This window comes from Battus philenor, unplaced genomic scaffold (genome assembly GCF_028537555.1).
Source record: "Battus philenor isolate CCGP_79_NKW_IND1 unplaced genomic scaffold, ilBatPhil1.0.hap1 SCAF_20, whole genome shotgun sequence".
Classification (NCBI taxonomy): domain Eukaryota; kingdom Metazoa; phylum Arthropoda; class Insecta; order Lepidoptera; family Papilionidae; genus Battus; species Battus philenor.
Window position 1 is genome coordinate 7,192,798 of NW_027181683.1, and position 21,015 is coordinate 7,213,812.

The 21,015-nt window shown below is 32.8% G+C and overlaps 1 protein-coding gene across 1 annotated transcript in view; it reads right to left on the reverse strand.

Moving 5' to 3' along the window:
- Positions 1-7,506: 7,506 nt before the first annotated feature.
- The window catches only part of LOC137922859 (uncharacterized), a 32,104-nt gene continuing 18,595 nt past the window's right edge, over positions 7,507-21,015 (reverse strand). Inside the window, exons 5-20 of the mRNA XM_068765950.1 lie at positions 20,003-20,349; positions 19,017-19,385; positions 18,783-18,921; positions 18,258-18,409; positions 17,453-17,591; positions 16,851-17,032; positions 15,768-15,903; positions 14,870-15,034; positions 13,457-13,551; positions 12,341-12,811; positions 11,282-11,398; positions 11,040-11,106; positions 10,421-10,521; positions 10,151-10,324; positions 9,799-9,946; positions 7,507-9,407 (exon numbers count right to left, since the gene is read on the reverse strand). Coding sequence (XP_068622051.1) covers positions 8,249-9,407; positions 9,799-9,946; positions 10,151-10,324; positions 10,421-10,521; positions 11,040-11,106; positions 11,282-11,398; positions 12,341-12,811; positions 13,457-13,551; positions 14,870-15,034; positions 15,768-15,903; positions 16,851-17,032; positions 17,453-17,591; positions 18,258-18,409; positions 18,783-18,921; positions 19,017-19,385; positions 20,003-20,349 — 3,961 coding nt within the window. The 3' untranslated portion in view covers positions 7,507-8,248. The remainder of the gene's footprint in view (positions 9,408-9,798; positions 9,947-10,150; positions 10,325-10,420; positions 10,522-11,039; positions 11,107-11,281; positions 11,399-12,340; positions 12,812-13,456; positions 13,552-14,869; positions 15,035-15,767; positions 15,904-16,850; positions 17,033-17,452; positions 17,592-18,257; positions 18,410-18,782; positions 18,922-19,016; positions 19,386-20,002; positions 20,350-21,015) is intronic.

Genomic DNA, 21,015 nt, shown 5'->3' on the forward strand with positions numbered 1-21,015 from the left:
ATTGGAGGACACAGGGTACAGGTCGCTTCGAACCGGCCTTATTTGAAAATTTATACGAAGACCTGTATCCGGTAATGTCTGTCGTACTACTCAAATAATAATCATTACAACCTGATTTATAACACAGACTTTCAAGTGATGTACTCATTTATACTTGCCTAATAATTCGTAGAACAAAACTCATAGCTTTATAAAGAGATTTATTTACTTTGTCCTTTCGATAATCTTATAATAGACCGGTCGACCTGAGGTCCTCTCATAGGCCTTTATCCCCAGTGTCCTGGAACCGTTGGTGTAATAAGGCGCTGTTACCCGCCGGTTCCGGCGGAAAATTTTGATATTTAAATTACTGATCACGCGGAAAAGAAAAAGTATTACAGTTAAGTACGATGAAAATACGTCTATCTACAAAAAATAACCTTTTTTCCTTAGATCATGTAAAAATTTCAGAACAACATTATGCAGTTTATCACAATTTATTATTTATTTCCTAATAATAATTTATTTTATAAAAGGTTCTTATGGAGCAAAAACATAGAAAATTGCGCAGAAATTTGAAAGAATCTGCAATGATTACTAGGTACATGGAACCTACACAGATGCCATAGTCGAATGAGATAAAAGAAAATAATCAAATGACATGCAAAACAGTGCTTCTTTTCGAACATATTTCATTTTTAATTTAATTCAACATAAAAAATATGATTATGACCAATATTTGATATACATCCGAGCTGTTTAAAAACTATTGCAAGAAAAACTTTATATATATCCGCAACCTAACCTCACACATACTGAAAAAATTTCAAGAACCATCACCGAGAACAGAAAAACAAGATCCAAGTTCTGTAACCAAATGTTAATAATGCTGTGTTTGTGTTGAAAAACCATGACTTCACTATATATTGTGCCATCATATTTATTCAACTCAGACGACCGCGACGCATCCTTCTGTATGAGTTTTACGTTAAAAAGGTTGCTCTTTCTTTTATTAATTTTTTTTTGAATAAAAAGCCGGAAAATTTGTGTGTCCCAGGGGAAAAAATTTACTTCAAGAAATTGCAGTAAGAGTCTTGCAATAGCGTTCTCAAAAGCTATAAGCTCCAACGTGGTAATTGCGAGGTATTCGAATTTGAAAAACTGCATTTTTTTCAGGCTTTCCTTGGGGGCCCCAGAAGGGTGCTTTCGGAGGAACGAAAAATATCAATAAAGGTAGGTAAAGTTTTGAATATTTGAGAAAATAAAAAGCTAATATTTGCTAGTATTTTACAATACCGACGTCGCCCAACCGCGACGCAAACACTCGACTACTACTATTCTCAAGTATATTAATAAGTTAATAATAAAATAAAAAAATGTTAATACATAATATATATTTTTAATACTTATTTAGACTAAACTAAAATATATAGTACTTTAATTAAAACAGTCTATGTGAGTTTATGATAATTACATTGTCTACAACTTATCTTGCATACTTCTTTCTACCAACCGACGTCATCTTATTCGTACGTGTAAATTATGATGCCCTCTGATTAAAATTTCATATTTTATTATATTTCACTATATTTATTGTAGGTAAACATTGAGCCAAAAAGACCAGAAGTAAAGCCGTCTCCAAGTAAACATCCGTATAATCCGTAGAAAACTCATTCATTGTGTCGATAAATTTGCAACGATTGCAAAATGAGGGTTATTTCTTCATTAAAAGAAGTTTGTAGTTGCGTTTCGTACGGGAATAAGGCGATTTCACATGTTTTAATAATGCATTAAACGCAAAGAGAAATTGCCAAGAGTCTCGCATAGTTTGACCCCGAAGTGTCGCCTTACACATTCACGATGCGTATATATTGTAAGGAAATAGGTACTTAACTTGGACAGCAACGAAGTGTCTAACATAATATTTATGCTTGACAAAGATTTATATGATTCAATAACGTTTAATGCTAATTTAAACGCATATAAAACAACAGCATGGTGTGAGCACTTCAAGCTTAGATATTAAGAGGAATATTTTTTTTTATATTAAGCATAGGTTCATCGTGCAATGCAATGCATTGCCTAAATCTGTATAAATATTGGAATTGTCTAAATACAAAAGTATGAAAACGTAAGGAGAACATGCCCTACATTCGCAAGACTAGTTTTTGAATATGATTCATCTACATAAAGAACCAGGCCTCTTATACTTGATTAACAACAATCAAAAGCACAGTTATAACCTACCTAGAGAAAAACTAACGTCGCCATGAAGTTGCATACAACCACTTATTAACCTAAAAGTAAGTTAATAAAATAATAAAAATGAAAATAATTTTGTATATAGATTTTTATTTAAATAACTTCGATTAGATATGCTATTATAACAAGGAAATTAATAATGTTTTAACATTAATTGTCACGCCTTATGTAATACTAATATTATTTTCATTTGGGATATTGTTTAAAAACGTTCTTCTCCAGAATTTGCCACTTTTTGTTTCTTCAATTTCGGTGTTAACAAAAAAATATAATGTTTATTATTAGACAAGTGAAGACTGAAATGGACATTATCGAATAGAAATGCAATAATAATGTGCAGAAAATTTTCTTTTAGTTAATGTTACGTAACTCTATGAAAAATTGACGTCTATTTAAAAAAAATACGCAAGATGGACTAAAAATAAAAATCAGCTTTAGTGAAAGATATTAGAGATGTATAAATAGAAACGAACTTATAACAAATTTCGACACTTAAATAAACTTGGGTTTTAGTGCTATAGAAACTCATCGTTATTTAAACTAATTTCTTCTAACAATTTTACGATGTTGCTAAGTTTACCAATTTGAAAATAGCTATAATAAAACAAGCCAAAACGGTAACGACAAGGCCTTTATGCTTCCGACATGAGAGTCAAGTGCAAAGTTCATTGAACTCATCGAAGAAAGTGCCACGAAGTTTGTAATAACATCTATAAGATTGTTCAAATAACACTTTTACCCGACGGATTACAAGTGAAAGCAAACTTTCGCCAGGGTCAACGCTGTCTGTAGTTTTGACTCAGCTTTTTTAAGACCTCTGTTGATATGAATGGAAACGGTAATGAAATCAGATTGTTACGTATGTTACGTTCGAACAACATCATTGCTAATGAATAAACAATAAAATTAAAATGTGATATTTATAAATCGATTACACAAGGAATTTGTAATTATCATGTTTTTCATGTTGTTTGATCTTTGGCATTTGCAGCTTCTTCGAGACAACAACTAAAGTAGACCCTCGGGAATCTCGTCTCGCAATTACCGATATATTACCAGTTTCGGAGGTCTTATAATCTTAATGTCTATGTATGAACGGGCCTCAGACAAGGCTTCGGTTTTAGGTATTACTCGAAGCGCGTTTAACAGTTTATTGTTTTCCAAAGGCTCGGTACTTGGGGGTGATGACAAAAGTAAATGTAAAAGTAAAAAAAAAATACTCATAACCAACTGATCATAATATTATAAAAATGAATCCATGCATCGCTTATGACGATCATACGTTAGATATCATGCTATAACAATGAGTATCAATCGTTAAACACATGGTGATTAGTTATAGGTGTAAAAGCTATAAAGCGGTTGTATAACTTAATATTCAGCAAAAAGCTATTTCCAATCACTATGTATTAAGTGAACTTTCTGAAATATGTTATGATAATTTATTTTTTCTATTGAAATTCGTTTTTTTCTATTGAAAATCACTTCTGGCTGTACAAAGTCTGCAAAAATAGAGAGTTAAGAATAACTGATTTTAATACGTCCTAATCGGAATTTTTAAAAACGCTTTTACTTAATATCATTACGTTAATTGACAGCGAATAAGTTGTATTTTCCTTTTTAAACCTCTTACACCTATAATCAATCAGCCTGTATAATTTTAAGTCATGATAATCTACGTTGCCTTTTATTCACAAATTAAAAATAAATATATAATATATAACTACTCAGCTTATAGAGAACATCATATAATTTATATACGTATGATATTTGTCTTATTAGATTTAATTTAACGCGTGTAAACGAAAATTAGGAAAAAATGTGCCAATATGGAAAAAAAACCAGTTTACTTCGACCTAGATCATGACTGTGTCAAGAATGCGTGTGAGTGTTACGATAATGATTATAGAGACGTTTTGACGATGATTACGACAGAGAGGATGTGTAGGTAGTTAAAAAAGGTTTAACATTTCCGCGCCGTGTAAACTTATATTTTCTAACGGAATTTCATAAAAAAAGTCAAGAAAAATTCTTACTTATATGTGATACTTACAACTTCCTAGATATTCGTAATTTCATTTATTTTTATATTGTGCAATAAATAAAAAAAAATTGATTATATTTCAATGTTATTTCGTCAGTGTAATATTTATTTGGATTCATAAGAATGGAATCAATGTCCAGAAAACAGTTCCAATAACTCACAAGAATTAATGAAAATTATGAAGAGATTGGCAGAAAAATTAAGGTCACCGACGTCAAAAGACAGCAGTCTGGTGTTTGACCAAATTACAATCATAAATATTTATTGCAAATTTGTCAAAAAGAAAAACTCGTATTTTACTATACCGCTTCCCGAAAAGTGTCGATACCTATTTCTATTACGTGAGAAGAGACAACTGGTTGGCTTATTGGCATTTAGAGTTTAAGAGTAATCCTCTTACGTACTCTTAGCAACAACATCAAGTTTCCTCTCGGGAACTTCGGCTTAGGCTTTGACTTAGTTACAACACGGGATATAACACCGACCTTCCACCGCCGAAATACATGGGTGGATGATTCAGGGGGTGACCTCGCATAATAGCCTCTGAAAATGAACGATGAAGTGTCCGTGATTGATGAACCTTCGTTATTCCCCGAGTTCTTAAGATCTCTAAACTTTCTTAGGCGTCTTTAAGACGCTGTATTTGCTATTGTGCCAAATAATTTAGAATTACATATAAAACAGTCGGTTTGCAACAAATATACTTGTGATCGTACAAGTGAAATAATTCCAGAGAGATACCAATTCTAATAGCGACAAGTGGAACAGCCGTCTACAAATACTCGAACAAAATTTTCACGTTAAAAATTCTTAATTTAATCGATTAAACGTAGAGAGTTTTTGTATACCTCGTCATGTCAAACGTAGACTAGGCAGGATCTAAAAGAAAAGAGTTAAACGCTTAAATTGTCTAAACCGATAGCTGTTTGATTAAGATGATCGTGAAAGTCATTAAAGTTACCCAGTAACTATATCTGCTATAAAAATAATGCATAAATTTAATTTTTAAATCAACATATCAATTTCGAAAACTGAACGGTTAACTTTTTAATACTGCTATCATTGTTATTTACTTTCTCTTATTAAAAAATAAACAACATAAATTACATAAAATTATCTTGTTTACAAATGCACTCGGTGGAAAGGAATTATACGGCAAATTAAATCAACATTGTAAACAACGCTCACTCGTATTTATCTGAAATATTAAAATAATTTATTACTATTTTATAGTTTCACCTTATACCATATGTATTTTTTCTATGAAATTTTATCATTGGAATATTAAAGCAACGTTCTCTGTTTTGAGTTTGATTATTTTCCTTTCCAATAGGTTTTGCTAAGTATTTTCATATCGTTACAACATACGCTTAGTTCAGTATCTTGATTCAATGTAACACTCGTGAAAGAAAAATCTGATAAAAAGTTTTTCTTGGTTACACCGTAGACTTATTGAAAGACATATTATTATATCACAAGTACGTCTTTAATTCGGTATTGTATCTAAAATAGTGTTCGTAGTTACACGTGTTGTTATAATTCTAATATATTTAACTAGAAACCGTTATTGTAAATTTATAGAAAAAAACATTTTGCTATAATTAGGCTATTTGTAATGTTAACGCTTATGTACAAATTTAAATTTTAAATGCTCTATAAAACTTTTTTTTTCTATTAAAAACAACTATTAAATAATTTATTAAAAGTATTAATTATTATTTCAGCCGTAAGACATTTATAGTTGGACACAGGCCTCTCTCGCAATTTCCAATTCGACCGGTTGGAAGCGGCCTGCATCCAGTGGTTTTCTGACGACCTATAAAGGATATCATATTAAATTCATAGCAGTAGAACAAAACAGAGGTCAACCCCCTTGACCGTTATCACTAAAACATCTGCAAAGGTTCTGAACACGAAAATCAAGACACATAGTAATGTCTCCGCATGTCACGTCTCGGATATTGGTTGAATGCACTTTCACAAGTGAAATGTGTTAACTGCACATAACATGCGAGTGCTTGCCACCAGTCCTACGGCGTGCGTAAGTTGCAAGCTGAGTCATTGCATCGTTTACTTTCTATTGTATTTAAATTATAATGTTACACTGTTTTAAAATATTTGTTCAAACTTTACACGCGATGTTTTTAAGAAAATTTGTTCCGGTTATCTTCTGGCACTCCGAGGTTCAACTAGGAATATGTTGTCGCTTCGCAATGGGGAAATAAAACTTCATTGTATGTTGCATGCATTCATTTATCATTTCTTATTCTAACGAAACAACTCATGTGAAATTTATTTAACATGATAAGACTAAGATTCTTTTGTTTAATAGATTCTTTGTACGAGTCAATAAACATTACGTTTTGAGTTATCATTATATTTTATTTATTTTATTACGAAATGTAATTTTAGTATGTCGATGGAAGCTATGGCAGTTGTTAACTAAAGTTGTTACCAGCCGTCAGCGGCCTTCTCCTTAAGTATCTAAGTAGTTAAATAATTCAAATGTACTTAACAACTAAAAATTTAAACTTAAGTTTCAAATTGTATTATAACATTGCATAAGTTTTGCGTATGTTTTGGAACTATTATTTATTTATTCGTTAATGTGTTTTTGTCCATGTGTGACGTTTGTTTGTCTGTGAGTGTGCTTAAAGGTATAAGGAATTTGATCAGTGTCATCATAATTCTTTTCAAGAGCTAGTTATACATTTTTTACTTACACTTATTTACGATATGTAAATATTGATTTCATTATTTGTATCTTTAGATATTAATTTTTCAATAATGTAATATTGGCTATATTTAATTGGTACTGGACGCTGTTAGCTTTTCTGACATGTCGGCGGGCCCGAGATGAAAAAGGCAAGGATTGGTTGAAAAACTTTTATTCTTGTTACGCTTTACTAGAAGTTTAAACTCGATGTTTTTGTCTTTACGAAGTATAATATTATAAGATAAACAATTCCCCTTTCGAGAAGTAAATATCGTTTAGACATAGTAAAAGTGGTTTTTCATGGTAAACGTGATTTAGTTTCGTAATTTTAAAAGGTTTAAATAGATTATATGAGAAGAAAAATTAATTAGTACAAAAAAATATTTTCTACAATATAGTTCACGACAAATCTAAACACTTAAAAATATTTTTTTTAAAATTGATAACTATTGATTTATTTTATGAATAAAAAAATATTATTCAAGATTGTAAAGCGAAACTACATCACTCTTATTCGATTTCATTGCTCAGTATAACCACTCGCGTAGCATAAATAAGTGGCCACGACCGGGAAAGACAACCGTCGCTTTCACGGAATACCACCGTAAAATCGCAGCTCTCCGGTCTCGTATAATTTAAAACAACTTTCGCACTAGTATCAAATCCAAAATTTAAGAAATCTTAAATATTAAGATAAAAATTTGTTTTTTTGAAGTCAAGTCCACGACACTGGACGCGAAGATAAAATGATAACTTAAATACTAAACTTCAGTATAAAAAGATTATTACCAGTACCGAAAGCCCAAATTTTTAAACCAAGCGTTTCTACTAACAAACAAACACGAAGCAAAGCAGATGCACTCACTTTATTATTCGAATACAATAGAATAATCATACATTATGAAACTAAATTAATAACATCGTCAATTCAACTCACAAAATAGTATTATTTGAGTCAAACTGACAATTATAAGCACCATATCATAATTCGATAATATCTAACAAATTTTAAAACCTCTTAATTTAAATCTTAATTAGACATTACACCGAAGCATTATTTATTATGAAATTAAGCATTATCTATTGGTCATACTGTATAAGAATTATATAGAAAAAAATTAAGAAACGAAGATGTTAAAAAAATTTAAATATTTAATTTCCTTAGTTTAATGGTAACCGCAAAAATATTCAATCTCAATTATAACCTACTGCTTTAAATAATTTTCATAAATATTATTAATCAAGTATTATGTTGTAGACTGCTTTAATGCTTTTTCTCTATCTAACAGTCTCTTTCTTACTTCTTCTGGGTTAAATTTTTTCCTGTATACTCTTCTAACTCTTCTAATTGGATTTGTGTTTCTCGGCTGAAGTGATCTTCTTTTACTGTTAGTACTATTAGAAATTACTGACGGACCTCTAGATTCTTCTAATTTGAGACTTTTAGATTTCCTAGTGATATTAGAGAAAAGGTCCCTTTGTTCTCTTAGTGTTGCATCATAAAACACTTTTCCGTTAACAATTGCCCTGCGTATGTTTTCGGTTGTACTAAGAATTCTAGGTGGTGGTCGTATATACGTTGTTTCACTTACCTCTAAGCTTTTGTCATTAGCATGTCTTTCTTTTTCTATATCCTCTTTACTAACTCTTTGAACAAAGCCCCTTCTACCCACTGTTGGAAATTTGTTACCGAAATTTAACTGCAAGAAATCTTTATCGACCGCAATGTTTTTGGTTTCCAAATCTTTTTGAGAACGCTTCTCAAGAATAAGTTTTCCTCCACGCCTCGATGCTACAAGTCTTCCGATCGCTTCTATTTGTTTTTCTTCCGCCTCCAAAGTTTTTAAATCGGTATTTTTGTCACATTTACTTTTTTCTTCTAATTCAAAAACTTCTAACGATTTCGAAAAATCTTCTAATTTTCCATCTATACCTTTAATACCATCAAATTCTTCTGTGAGAATATTTTCGGGTTTACCTAATTCACCTTCTGTTGTATTGGCCATTGTCTGATTGGTAACAACTTCACTTGGATTCAAAACTTCATGAACTACAGTTTTCGGAGTTGTATTCGTTGACGTTGTAGTGGTTGTTGTTGTTATTGGTGTAGTAGCAGTTGTAGTACTAGTAGTTGTATCAGTATCAAGTTTTAAATCATTACTTTCAATGTCAGTTTTGTTATTTATAGCTTGATCTTTTATTTTTCTTCCTTCGATTTCAGTTACTTTAGGTTTGATAACCTCTCCCCTTTTAGATTCATTGTTTAGTTGTTCTGGAAGTAGATCTAAAAAATCATCATTTTTTCGTGCTTGTGCTCTACTATGCAATGAATTATCAGTTTCGTTATATTTGAAGTATGTCATATTCGGAGGAGGTCCCTTATGAAGATAAGCCACCGGCCAATACCTAAAAAAGTGGAATAATTATAGAAAAAAGTATTTGCTTTAAATTAACTGCATTCTGCATAGCATCATATAATATTATTGCATTACAAACACACAGATCAATGGCAATGAAGACTGAATAATACTTAAAAATATATCAAAATCTCAAAAGTATGAAAAATGAAAGCTTTTATTTTTAACATAATTATCCTTTAATAACACAAAAAATTATAAATACTGACTTTATTACTGATTTCATCTTTTTAAACATCGATTCAATCTTTTTCCGCATTAAACTGAAATATATATATATCAGTTAAAAAAGTTCTCATCGATCTCTATTTATTTAAAGTTCTGATACCATGGCAAAAAGATTTATTTACATATGGAAGCAAATCTTTAGATTTTATTACCTGGGAGCTCCAAGCGGTTCAGGAACAATGTGGTCAAAATCATAGCCGTTTAATTCGGATACTGGTACCCATGTGCCACTGCCTGGTTGAGGAGGGTTATGTTGATATTTAACTCTGGGTCTCTCCTCCGTTTGCACGCGGATGTACCCTAGAAAAGTAAATATTAATAAAGCTTACTTAGCAATTTAGAAAATAATTCCTAATTACAAAAAAATTAATGTTTAAAAATCGAATTACTAATAGTTTTCCATTGATTAATAAATTAAAACACATGACAATCTTTTAGTCTAGATTTACTGTAAAATATTCCTTAACAATTTTACTATTGTAAAACTGAAGCCTAGATAAATACCTGGCAAAGGATTTCCATGCTTATCGTAATAATTTTGTGGTCCATTTTTGTACAATTCATCCCAATATTTTCTATCAGCGTGTGCTAGGTAAGATCCAGGAGTTTTTTCTTCTTTTGTATGTACATTTCCTAATTTGTCGCGCCATTGTCCGGTGGGTCGCGTAGGGCTAGGTTCTGAAATAAATTTATGTACTTATTAGGAACATGATACTTAAATACAATTATTTAAAAAAAAAGTTTGGTGAAAATTTATTCAAAAAATGATTTTACCTCTGTGTCCTTGTGAAGGATGCGGCACTTTGTGTTTATAGTAAGGATAATATTTCTCACTGCATGGACGCCATTGCTCGTGACTTGGACCGACGTAGCACCTTTTAAAAGATAATGAATAAGTAAGTTAATGAATATTTAATTACGTCATCATTCCATCCATAGGACGTCCACGGCTGGACATAGGTCTTCCTGTTTGCAATAGGAGCGGTTTGAAGTGAGCTGCGTCAACGTGTACCGACGCCCTTAACATAATTATCTTTCAATTTGTGGTGGATGTTTTAGCTGTTCTTGCTTTTCCGTGGTCCTCAACATCGAAGGTCTAGCAGCGTTATATTATGCGCGCCATTAGGCATACCCACAGCCGCTTCAACTTGCCAGTTCGGTGGACTGCGTCAATTAATTTCGTTGGTCTTTCGTGGATCTCCAAATTCCTAAATCCACTTCGTAGAAGAGTTCTTAGAAAATCCTCCCAAGCGACTCTGAGCTTGCCAATGAGGCCGTTCAAAAACTTATAGTAAAAAATATAACGCGAAAATTAACATGATAGCAAAATTATTTTTGAGTTCCCTTTAAATTATTTTAAGATGTTCAGTTTTATATTTTATTATTTACTAACCAAGGCTTCCGGAATCCTTCACTGTATCCACATCGGTGCGTAGGAGCACAACAATAGTCCCAAGAACCTGAAAATAAAAAAAAATGTTTGTATTTTAATATAGTTCTTCGTGTGAAAGATTACAAGTCTCTTACGCTATCTTTAGAAATTAATAGGTTTTTTATAAGCCTATTAAACAACAACAAAAATTGTAAATGTTAATTAAACTTGCTAATCATTTGCTTGAATTTTTTTTTTCCTACCAATTTCACCGCCTTCGGGTTCACAAGCCCAGTGTCCGGCGACGTGGTTTTGAGCGCATGTTGTACCTCTACGACAGGGGAATCCCGACACTGTGTAGTGACTCCATGACATCATTACTGAAAAAAAAAAGTTTAGTAAATTTTGAGCTTGTACAATTTTTTAATAATTGTTTTTCTTATGGATTATAACCATTTGTAAGAAGAATGGCGTTCCTCTGCCTGAAACGGGCCGTCGGAGTCGCGAGGCTTAAGCTCCCACTAGCTTCTGCGGCTCTGAGGTGGACGATGGATTGATGTGGTCTCGAACCATTGAAATATCATCATGAGGGTTGGTAGGGTAGTGTGGACTATGCACAACTCGGGACAGGCCATATATAAAGATCTAATGAAAGATCTTGTGTTGATGTCGGACCGGGGGATACCGCAGTCCTTCACATCGCGCAGGGGGCGATCACCGGGGGGATTTTAACGGATAGGAATCCCACATAACCCAGCCCTCTCCCCAGAGACAGGGTATCTTGAACACCCGAAATGTTCCCCCAAAACCAAAAAAAAAGTTATTTCAACGTATGAAGAGGCCACCAAGATTTAAAGTCGCTCAGGCTGCAAACCCATATGAATCCACAGGATCTCCGGAACCTTGGTATTCATTTAATACATAAAATTTAGATTCTAGAGTGCCCTAAAAATTCGGGAAACGGCTTGATCAGTAATTATTATTATATTACGACTAATTTAAAAGTAATCGTAAATAATGATGACATAAGATAAACAAGATGATAAAATTCATCATTAGCATTTCAGTCGTAGAATGCCCACAGGTAGACATAGACTTTCCAACAGGTGATCCAAAAGGAAGCGGCCTCCAACCCAGTCGACGTCATCCGTCCACTTTGTGCGTGGACGTCCTGAGCGTCATTAGCTGATCCGTAATCCAGACCGTAGCCCCTGCAGTCGTCTGTTTTACGCGTTGTATGACGTATCTACTGCCACTTCAAGATACTAATCCGTATAAAAAAATTAAATTAATGGATATTTGTTTCAATCAATTATACATACATGATCCATTGTCATCTTGATAACCTGGTCTATAAACTGGTTTTTGTGGTAATGGAGGGTACGAATGGCTTGGTTCGATCGGTGGATATCCAGGTTTATAGCTGTGGCTGCTTGACGATAAAGATGCATACCCGGAAGAGTAATCAAATTCGCTTGAAGTAGAGAATGTATACCCTGGTTTGTGAGGCGGCAAAGGTATAACAGGTTGATATGAATGAGGTAAATTACTCGGTTTGTAAGTAGGGGCAGGGTTATCAGGTTTAATGTAACCAGTGCCAGTAGGACTGTATTCTGGTTTATAACCGGAGCTACCCAGTCCTGAAGGAGCAGTGTCGGGTACATATTCTGGTGGGTAGTCAGGTTTGAATTCAGGACCGGACACTACTGTATACGGAGGTTTGTTTAGCGATACTTCGGGTGCAGAAGGGTATCCAAGTCCGCTCGGACCTGAAGGCACTGGATAAATTGCGTCTGGAAAGGAAAAAAAATCAACATCAAAGGATATCATTGGTGACTTTCAATTCCTTTTAACATAATAATTGTAATAATGTGAAAAAAATTAGATATACTACCACTTCTTTGCCTTTTATGGGTATAGTTTCAATTAAAACATGTTTCGTTATTTGAAAAGTATTTTACAAATTTTTATGAGAGCTATATTTTTAAAATTTCCTGTTTTTCACTCTCTCTCACTTGTGGGTGAAATTTCGAAAGCCCTATTTTTAGCTGTAATCTACTCAGCGTATGCAATATTCTAATCTAATTGCATGTCGTTGTGCCTATTACTTAAAATAATAATATTTTTTTTTTAAAACAAATTTGTTTACAAGAACCTTGTAAAATATAATCATGAATCAGTATATACTACGAGTATGTAGGTAAAAATCGCGTGTAGGTATGTATGTTCAAAATTCGTACATTTATTTATCTTTAAGAGTATTTTTTTCTAGATATATTAAGCCATTATAATAAATTTTGACCCAGCTTTAAGGTTGCAGTGCTGAAAACTCTGAATCATCTACAGAAATTCTGGCTAGAAACATTACATGTGATCCGAATCAGGGATTATCTCAAACGTAGTAAACAAAGTTAATGATATCGCAGTATTAATATTACCTGATGGAGCGGTGTGATCTAGACCACTTGGACCGGACGCTGGATACTCTATTACTGACGGAGGAAAAGGATGAGGTACTTCATAACTAGGAAAGCTGAAAGTTATTACATAAATTATTACAATTTTTTACAGCTAAAATTCTTGGAGAAAGATTACATATAATGGTTTGAAAATTTAGGATCATCATCGTATAAGCCCATAGACGCCCACTGCAAGGCATACGTCTCTTTCAAAGACCGCTAGGGTGACCGGTCTTAGGCTGACCGCGTTCAGCAACTTCCCACGAACTTTACTATATCGTCGGCCCACCCAGTGACAGGCCTGCCGACACCGTCTACTATAATTTTAATGTAGAATGGGAGATGTAATTTGTCATTTATTACATTATATGTTATTAAACACTTGGTATTTTATTTTGTTATTCTTCCGCAATTTATAAACTAGTCGAATCCACAACAATACTTGACTGACGGGATGTAAACCATATATATACTATACAGATTTCTTTAGCATCATGATACTATGCTATAATTGAAACTTTATTAAAACTTTAAAAAACTTGATTAATTGAAACTTGATTTTCTACTAGATTTTGAATGTAGTATGCCGTGTAATATGGATAAATTACTCGTATTATTTTAACTACTGCAACTTAGTATGATAAGTTCTATATTACTTATCTAGTTAGTGTAAAATGAATCTTATATTTCTTAAAATCATTGAGCTTATAGCTCAATGATTTTAAGAAATATAAGTAAGACGCAAGACTACACGACCTTTGCCGGACGAAGACTGTACAACTTTTTCAACAGCACTTATTTTAGCAACGAGATTGAAGATTCTAGCGGGTGTTAACAACTGTATAATAATTCAAAATATAATTACACACCTTTCAAAACAACTGTTTTGAAAGGTGAAAATGTAGTAATTAATTTTTATGAAACAAAAAAATATTCTAAATTTGAATCATCCGTTTTTTACATTATAAATAATAAGACGTCCATTGTTTCTGTGTCCATGTTAATAATTTTTTGGTTAAGCGACTTCCACCACATATTTCGAACACAGTTTAAATAGAAATCAGCCCAAAAATTGTCGTAAGTTAAGCAATAACTGTAAAAATTGACTTTTGTCCAACGTAAATGTAAATGCTTTCCTAGCCGTTAGTACTAGCCATGTATATAACTTGTGCATCATCTGATATTAACTTATCTGACAAATATAGTATAGTCTCACGTCTTACCTTAGTTCTAGTTCTCAGTAGTAAATTACATAAAAAATAGTTTGATATTCACTAAATACATAACTAATATAGATGACATCTAAACACGCCAAGTTGGAAAATAAAACAAGCATTTACCTATTATTAACACTAAGCATACTTTAGATATGCAGGCGCCCACAATACTTACTCATATTCTTGTTTTCCATGAACTTTTTTCCAGCACTCAGAATTAAACAGATCGAAAGCGAATAACCAGTCATCGACAGAATGTTCATAGTCTACTTCACGCTGCAAATCGAAGAGTCGAATCTCCGACAGCATACAATTGTCTGAACTCGGACCCGCGTTAGTGCTAAAGAAAATTTAAAATGCATTAAATCAAATAATATTTCAAAATCAATTACATTGTAAGTATGAAGTACATGGTTAATGTTTTTATCTATTTTTTTTATTATTTTGTGAAATTTCTTTGTAATACTATTCCCATGACAAAATAAAAAAGGTATTACATGTTTATATTATAATCCTACTTTTTAATTACAAATTCATGGGAGACGCCATTCTATGATCTCATTCTATATATCCATGGCAGTGGACGTTCTGCGGCCGAATCAAAGAAAAAGAAAAGAAATCCGTATTAAACTTAAAGACAAAACACTTTTCTGTTAGATTTAGAATTGATTAAAAATCTGATTAGTTATTACATAAATTGTTTTGTGACGAACATTTTTATTCGCTATCATTTTAATGTCAACCGATAGATGCCCACTGTCGGTTTTGCGCTGTTCACATCTAGCGCCTCGTGGTCGTCACTCGAGGACCTTTCGGACCCAACAGTTTTCGTTTGAGTTTTATTTACTTATAATTAATATAAATCATACATTTATATTTTCTATCAATTTTCAACCTGGGGTACCAATTACAATGTAGATCACGGGAAATTAAATCGGGATTTTTGGTTTGCAATCAATTTATTGTTTCATTGGCTTTTTGGCTTATGCTACCGTTCTTTTTAAATCAAATGTCAATGATAACCATATTAATTTAAAAAGAGGTCTTGTTATAAGCCATTTTATGATACTTACTTAAACGAAAAACTAAGGCATTTGAAAGGAGCAGCAGTGCAGACGCGACCGCATTCTTGTTCATCTTTGACCCGCGCTTGGCCACGCACGGCAAAACCTTTCAGCTTGGCTGCACTATCGTACCGTAAATAACATTCTGTAATAAATATTAACCATAACCTCTTATTATTTTTTTAACCTTTCTCTTCTTAATTAGTTTTCATCGATGTTGCTAACGCCCTTAACCTATAGTGTTTTTATTAATTTATGGTATAGGAAGACATAATAAATTAAGCTTTCTTTTTTAGACACTTTCCGTTTATTTATCATTCTGTGGTATTTCTTATATATAAGTATCGTTAACCTCCTTCTGGTTATTAAAGTTTTTAGTGGGCGTAATGCAGATACAAAAATAATTAACAGCGTATTCGCTTATTGACTAAAATTTAGAGATTCTTTACTTACGAATACATGAACCTCTAATTAAGTCAATATTGGTTTCAATCCAAACAAATAAATATTGCTTATGTACTATAATTTTCTTTATAAAAAAAGCAAAAACAATAACAGAATTATAATTCCTAATTTTATTACAAGAAAAAGTTTAAGTATTTCCTCAATATACATATGTTTTATTTCAGTCTATTTATGTATTACGTATATGTTGCATTTATCTTTACTTCGCGTAAATGTAACTCGCTATAATAACATAAAAAAATAAATAACAAAACTTTTTTGAAGACATACTACATAAGTCTGTATTTAAATGCTATGTCGTTTCGTTCCTTTTACTTATTTAAAAGGTAAATAATCCTTTTTTCAAACATTTTTATCAAGGAATCAATATTGTCGCGTAATACGTTGTGGAGGTGTTAATATCTACGGACATAGATTTTAAAATGTTTGATATGCTGGTATTCCTCCGACGTTATTACTCTGTGATATTATCCAGTTTAACGTATTGTTCATATTTTTCTTTCGTACAACCTTAACTGCGACACAGTTTTAAACTAATGGAAAGATAAGATAGTAAACATATATGTTATATAGTATTGTATTGTAACGAATTTTTTACTTTGTTAATAAAAAACTTACGTCTATTACCTGTTTCTTTATGTTGTACATCATCATACAATGCCGGTTCACAGCCTCGCCCGTAGTTTCCACGGGCGTAGAGTTCGTGCCCACTGGTAACACGAAGTCCTCTTCCGATTTCGAGTGAAGTGGGAGGAGAAGATGTGAGTATGCAATTCTCCAAGTCATCGCCTATGGTCGGCGAATCGAACCTGAAGTTGTACATTTAATACAATTCACAAAATAAAGACAAATAAAATTTTCACAAATCGGTTTCACAATTTAAAAATATTTTTAATGCGAAACTCTTTTTTCGTACCTTAGGCCATTAGTAAAACAAGTTTTATGTTTACACTACATTTTTCGTGGCAGGTGGTTATTATTGCTCTATTAGCATTAAAATATTTAGCAGGATAAAGGTAGTAGAGCGCTAAAACTACTTAACTTAGAGCTCTACAGAATAACTAAGCACGAGGGCTTTTTCAGGAACTTCGATAAGAACCGTGACTATTTTCTTTCAAATTGGAGGCCATCGCTTAATCTTTTTATAACGTCATTAATTTATTTAGCAATACTTAGAAAAGGCTACATATATTTTAACGCAAACATGATATAATATAATGTAGGTGTACCTGAAACTAAATCCGCGACAGAAGAAAGCATGCGCCCGTATACATTCTGCCTCGCAAGCGCCCAGCCCCGTCACTGTGAGCGAGGCACGCGCCGCAACGCCGCCCACCGCCGCGTCCGATCGTACGTGCCAAAAGCACTCTATACAATCACCATTATTAACAAACATTTAAATTTACGTAAGCTCTGTACAATATCTAATATGATGGATAAAATATGGAAGATATTGAACGGGAAGGAAATAATAGTAATTGGTTATGTCGAAGCGAAAAAAGTATTGCTGTTCTAAGATATTTTGTAGGTAGCCAATCAGAATTTTCACTACTTGAACACAAAATCTGTACCCCAGGAGCTACGTGGGATTTTTAATTTAATTTTAATTTGTATTGCCAGGGTGTTTTGTTTACTATTTTTTTTTTTTTGCTGAGCGCAGACAGTTGGATTGCCGTTATTTGATACAGATCTTTCTTCTGTTAACCACAACAGCCTTCTATTATTATTTCCAATTTTTCTTAAAGGTAAATGATAAATGTCAAATAGGTTTCAAAATTTTGGATGTTTCAAAATGTACACAGTGTGCTTACTCCGGGATGCATATGCCAAATACGAACGCGTGTTTCTTTAGTGTCCGTATCACTTTCAGTTAGTAAATGCCCAGAAAAATGTATGTATTTTTTAAGTTTTCGTAAAGTTGTTTTAAAATTTGTTAAAAGAATAAAAACAAATGAAATTTATTAATGATATTAATATTTAACCTACGTTAGGGACAAAAGTAATTTTGTTAAAGTAAATTTCATTATATCTTACCGCTTTCCACCCATGGCTTTCTATTGATAGTTGTACAGCCTTGATCTTGTGGCATTGCATAGACGTCGGAGTCGCTATCAGCTGACATGTCCAAACCACGGTACGGTCTCTCGCTAAGGAAGCAATTGTCTGTACCATGCGAGCTAGAGTATCTTTAAACAAATAACACTAATTAAAAATATTTGAAGATAAATTATACATAACAATATTCAATATATTTTAATATTAATATTCAATTTATTAAACAAAACAAAGAAAAATTATTAGTATAATGTAACGGAGAGTAATATCGCAACTTTACATCTTTCATATCATAAGAAAGAAGTAAGTTATTATAAGTAAAATAATCATATGTAATATGATTAATGCTTCGAACACACCGCTATCAAAATAATTTAAAAAATTATGTAAATAATAAGTCACAAAGTAAATACAAAGTGCAGACTTAAAAATTAAAATTACAGTTATGTTCTAAAATAAAACGATTGTTATAAATAACGAATACATCTTATAATTTAAACATACTTGTAGCTGTAAGACACGCATTTGAATTCCTTTTCACCAAAACAAGCAGCCTCACATTCGACGACATTCTGTGCGAACAATGATCTTCTTATTGCTCCAGAGCCCAGCGACATACCGGCACGTCGTCGCGATGAACAATCTATTTAAATCGCAATATTTATTTGATTATTGCAATAAATTCAGTTTGAAATATATACTCTGTCGTCATATTTAAAATAATGCAAATATTTTTACCTTTAATCGGCGGACTATCTATCCTATCTTTGAAGTCGTAATAAAAAGATGGTTCATTGTATTTAAAATGATCTGCTACGACATAATCATATCCATTCCAAGAGCTATTCCATTTGCCTCTCTTCCATGCTCCGTAACCGTATCCATAATTTTCCCAATCGCTGTTTTTACCTAAACTATTATAATTGAAATCTGAGTTTAGGTTATGACCCTTTATACCATAGTAATCAGATCGGTGTGCTTCGTCTGATATTTGCCAATGGTTGAAAGATTTTCGGTAATCTGTTTTGTCTTTGTAATAATTGTGGCCACCATACGATCCACTATATTGTCCCCCAGTTCCCTGGTCTTCATCACTGCGGCTTACTCCTTAAAAAGTGAATTAAGTACATATTATATCGTTATTATACCTATTCTTTGTTGAATTTATTAAACAAAGAAACAACGTCTTTTCTAATGAATATATAATATAAGCGAAATATATATACATTCAACGTTAACGAGATATTTATAAAAAGCTGTGTGTATCTTTACAAATATAATTCGGGACCATGTTTGTTCTAAACCCAAATATTTTTAAATAGCAAACTTTTACATAACTTATGTTGATACACATAAAATTTCAAAGCTATGATCAGAGTTTCGCTGCCTGATCGAATCAGAAATTTAAGGTGATCCGCAGAACCAAGGTCGCGTCGCTCAAAGAATTGCTCGTTAAGTGGCAGTGGGCAGGGCACATCGCTCGTGCAACCGATGGCCATTTGGCCCGTTCAGAGTCGGACGTTTTCAAAAGGCATCAAAGAATATGTAGACGCGGCGCGGGTACACCCTCACTAGGTGGATCGACATCTAACTGTAGCAGACGCGGGATCGCTTGATCCAGGCAGCGCGTGAGAGGTCATCGTGGCGATTTTTGAGGGACGCCTATGCCCTGCATTTTCAGTGGGCGTATATCGCCTGAAAAAGTAGTTGGAATTTAAACATACCTATTTGATACGGCACATAAGCTTCACTTTGATATCTTCTATTTGAATTATACACTCTCCTCCTTTCATTGTAGTATCTTTCATATTCAGTTTGAGAGGTCCGATCGTACCAGTCTATTCTATCTTTCCATCGATCTACTTCCTGAGGCCTCTTATTGGATAAAAAACCCGAATGTAACAAACCGGGTCCTCTAAGAGTGTCTGGACAATTTGGTTCCAAACTATTTCGATCAAGTTCATAAAAGTCATAATCTTTGTCGTCGACAAAATCTCTTCGAAGATCAAAAGCTTCGATTGGTTTTGTCATAAGCTCGCATAGACCTTTACCACGAAAGGATGGGTCCAATCTATAAAAAAAATATAATTAAGTTGAAACACTCAATAAAATGATACCTTCGTCTTCAGTCATTGTGGTATTTCAGATGAGAAGATTTTCGGAGCTCCCCGAACTCTAGCCATCCGAGACAGATCCGGCGGGAGATCTCTTTCTCCGAGTTGGACGTTGGTCGATTTTTAAATGAATTAAATGCCATTCACTATATATGACAATATCCATTCAATGTTTATTAAAAAATGTTTTGTTAAAATATACTAAATAATAACTATACAAAACCTTGAATACGACCCAAACCCCACTTATACGTATTTAGGCCACTGCTACGCTGTACGTAGAGATTTATCTCATCTTCATGCAAATTTTTGTTTGCATGTGGTTAACTAGCTACCTCACAGGGATGAACTAAGATAAAATGATAATCATGAATTGCCAGCAAGCTTAGCTAACAATAGCATTAGTTGTAGTGATTAGCTAAGCATAAGATTTTTATAAAAGATGTAATTATTAATAAAAGATAAGAGTTAATTTTATAATAAGTCCTAAGTAATAAATCGAGTATTAACTATGTCGCAGACAGCGGTCATATTACGAAATGTAAAATAATGCATCGCTTCTTCTATTTCATAAGTAAGCTTTTCTTACATTCCTTTTATTCAGTGATAAAAAGATTCAGCTT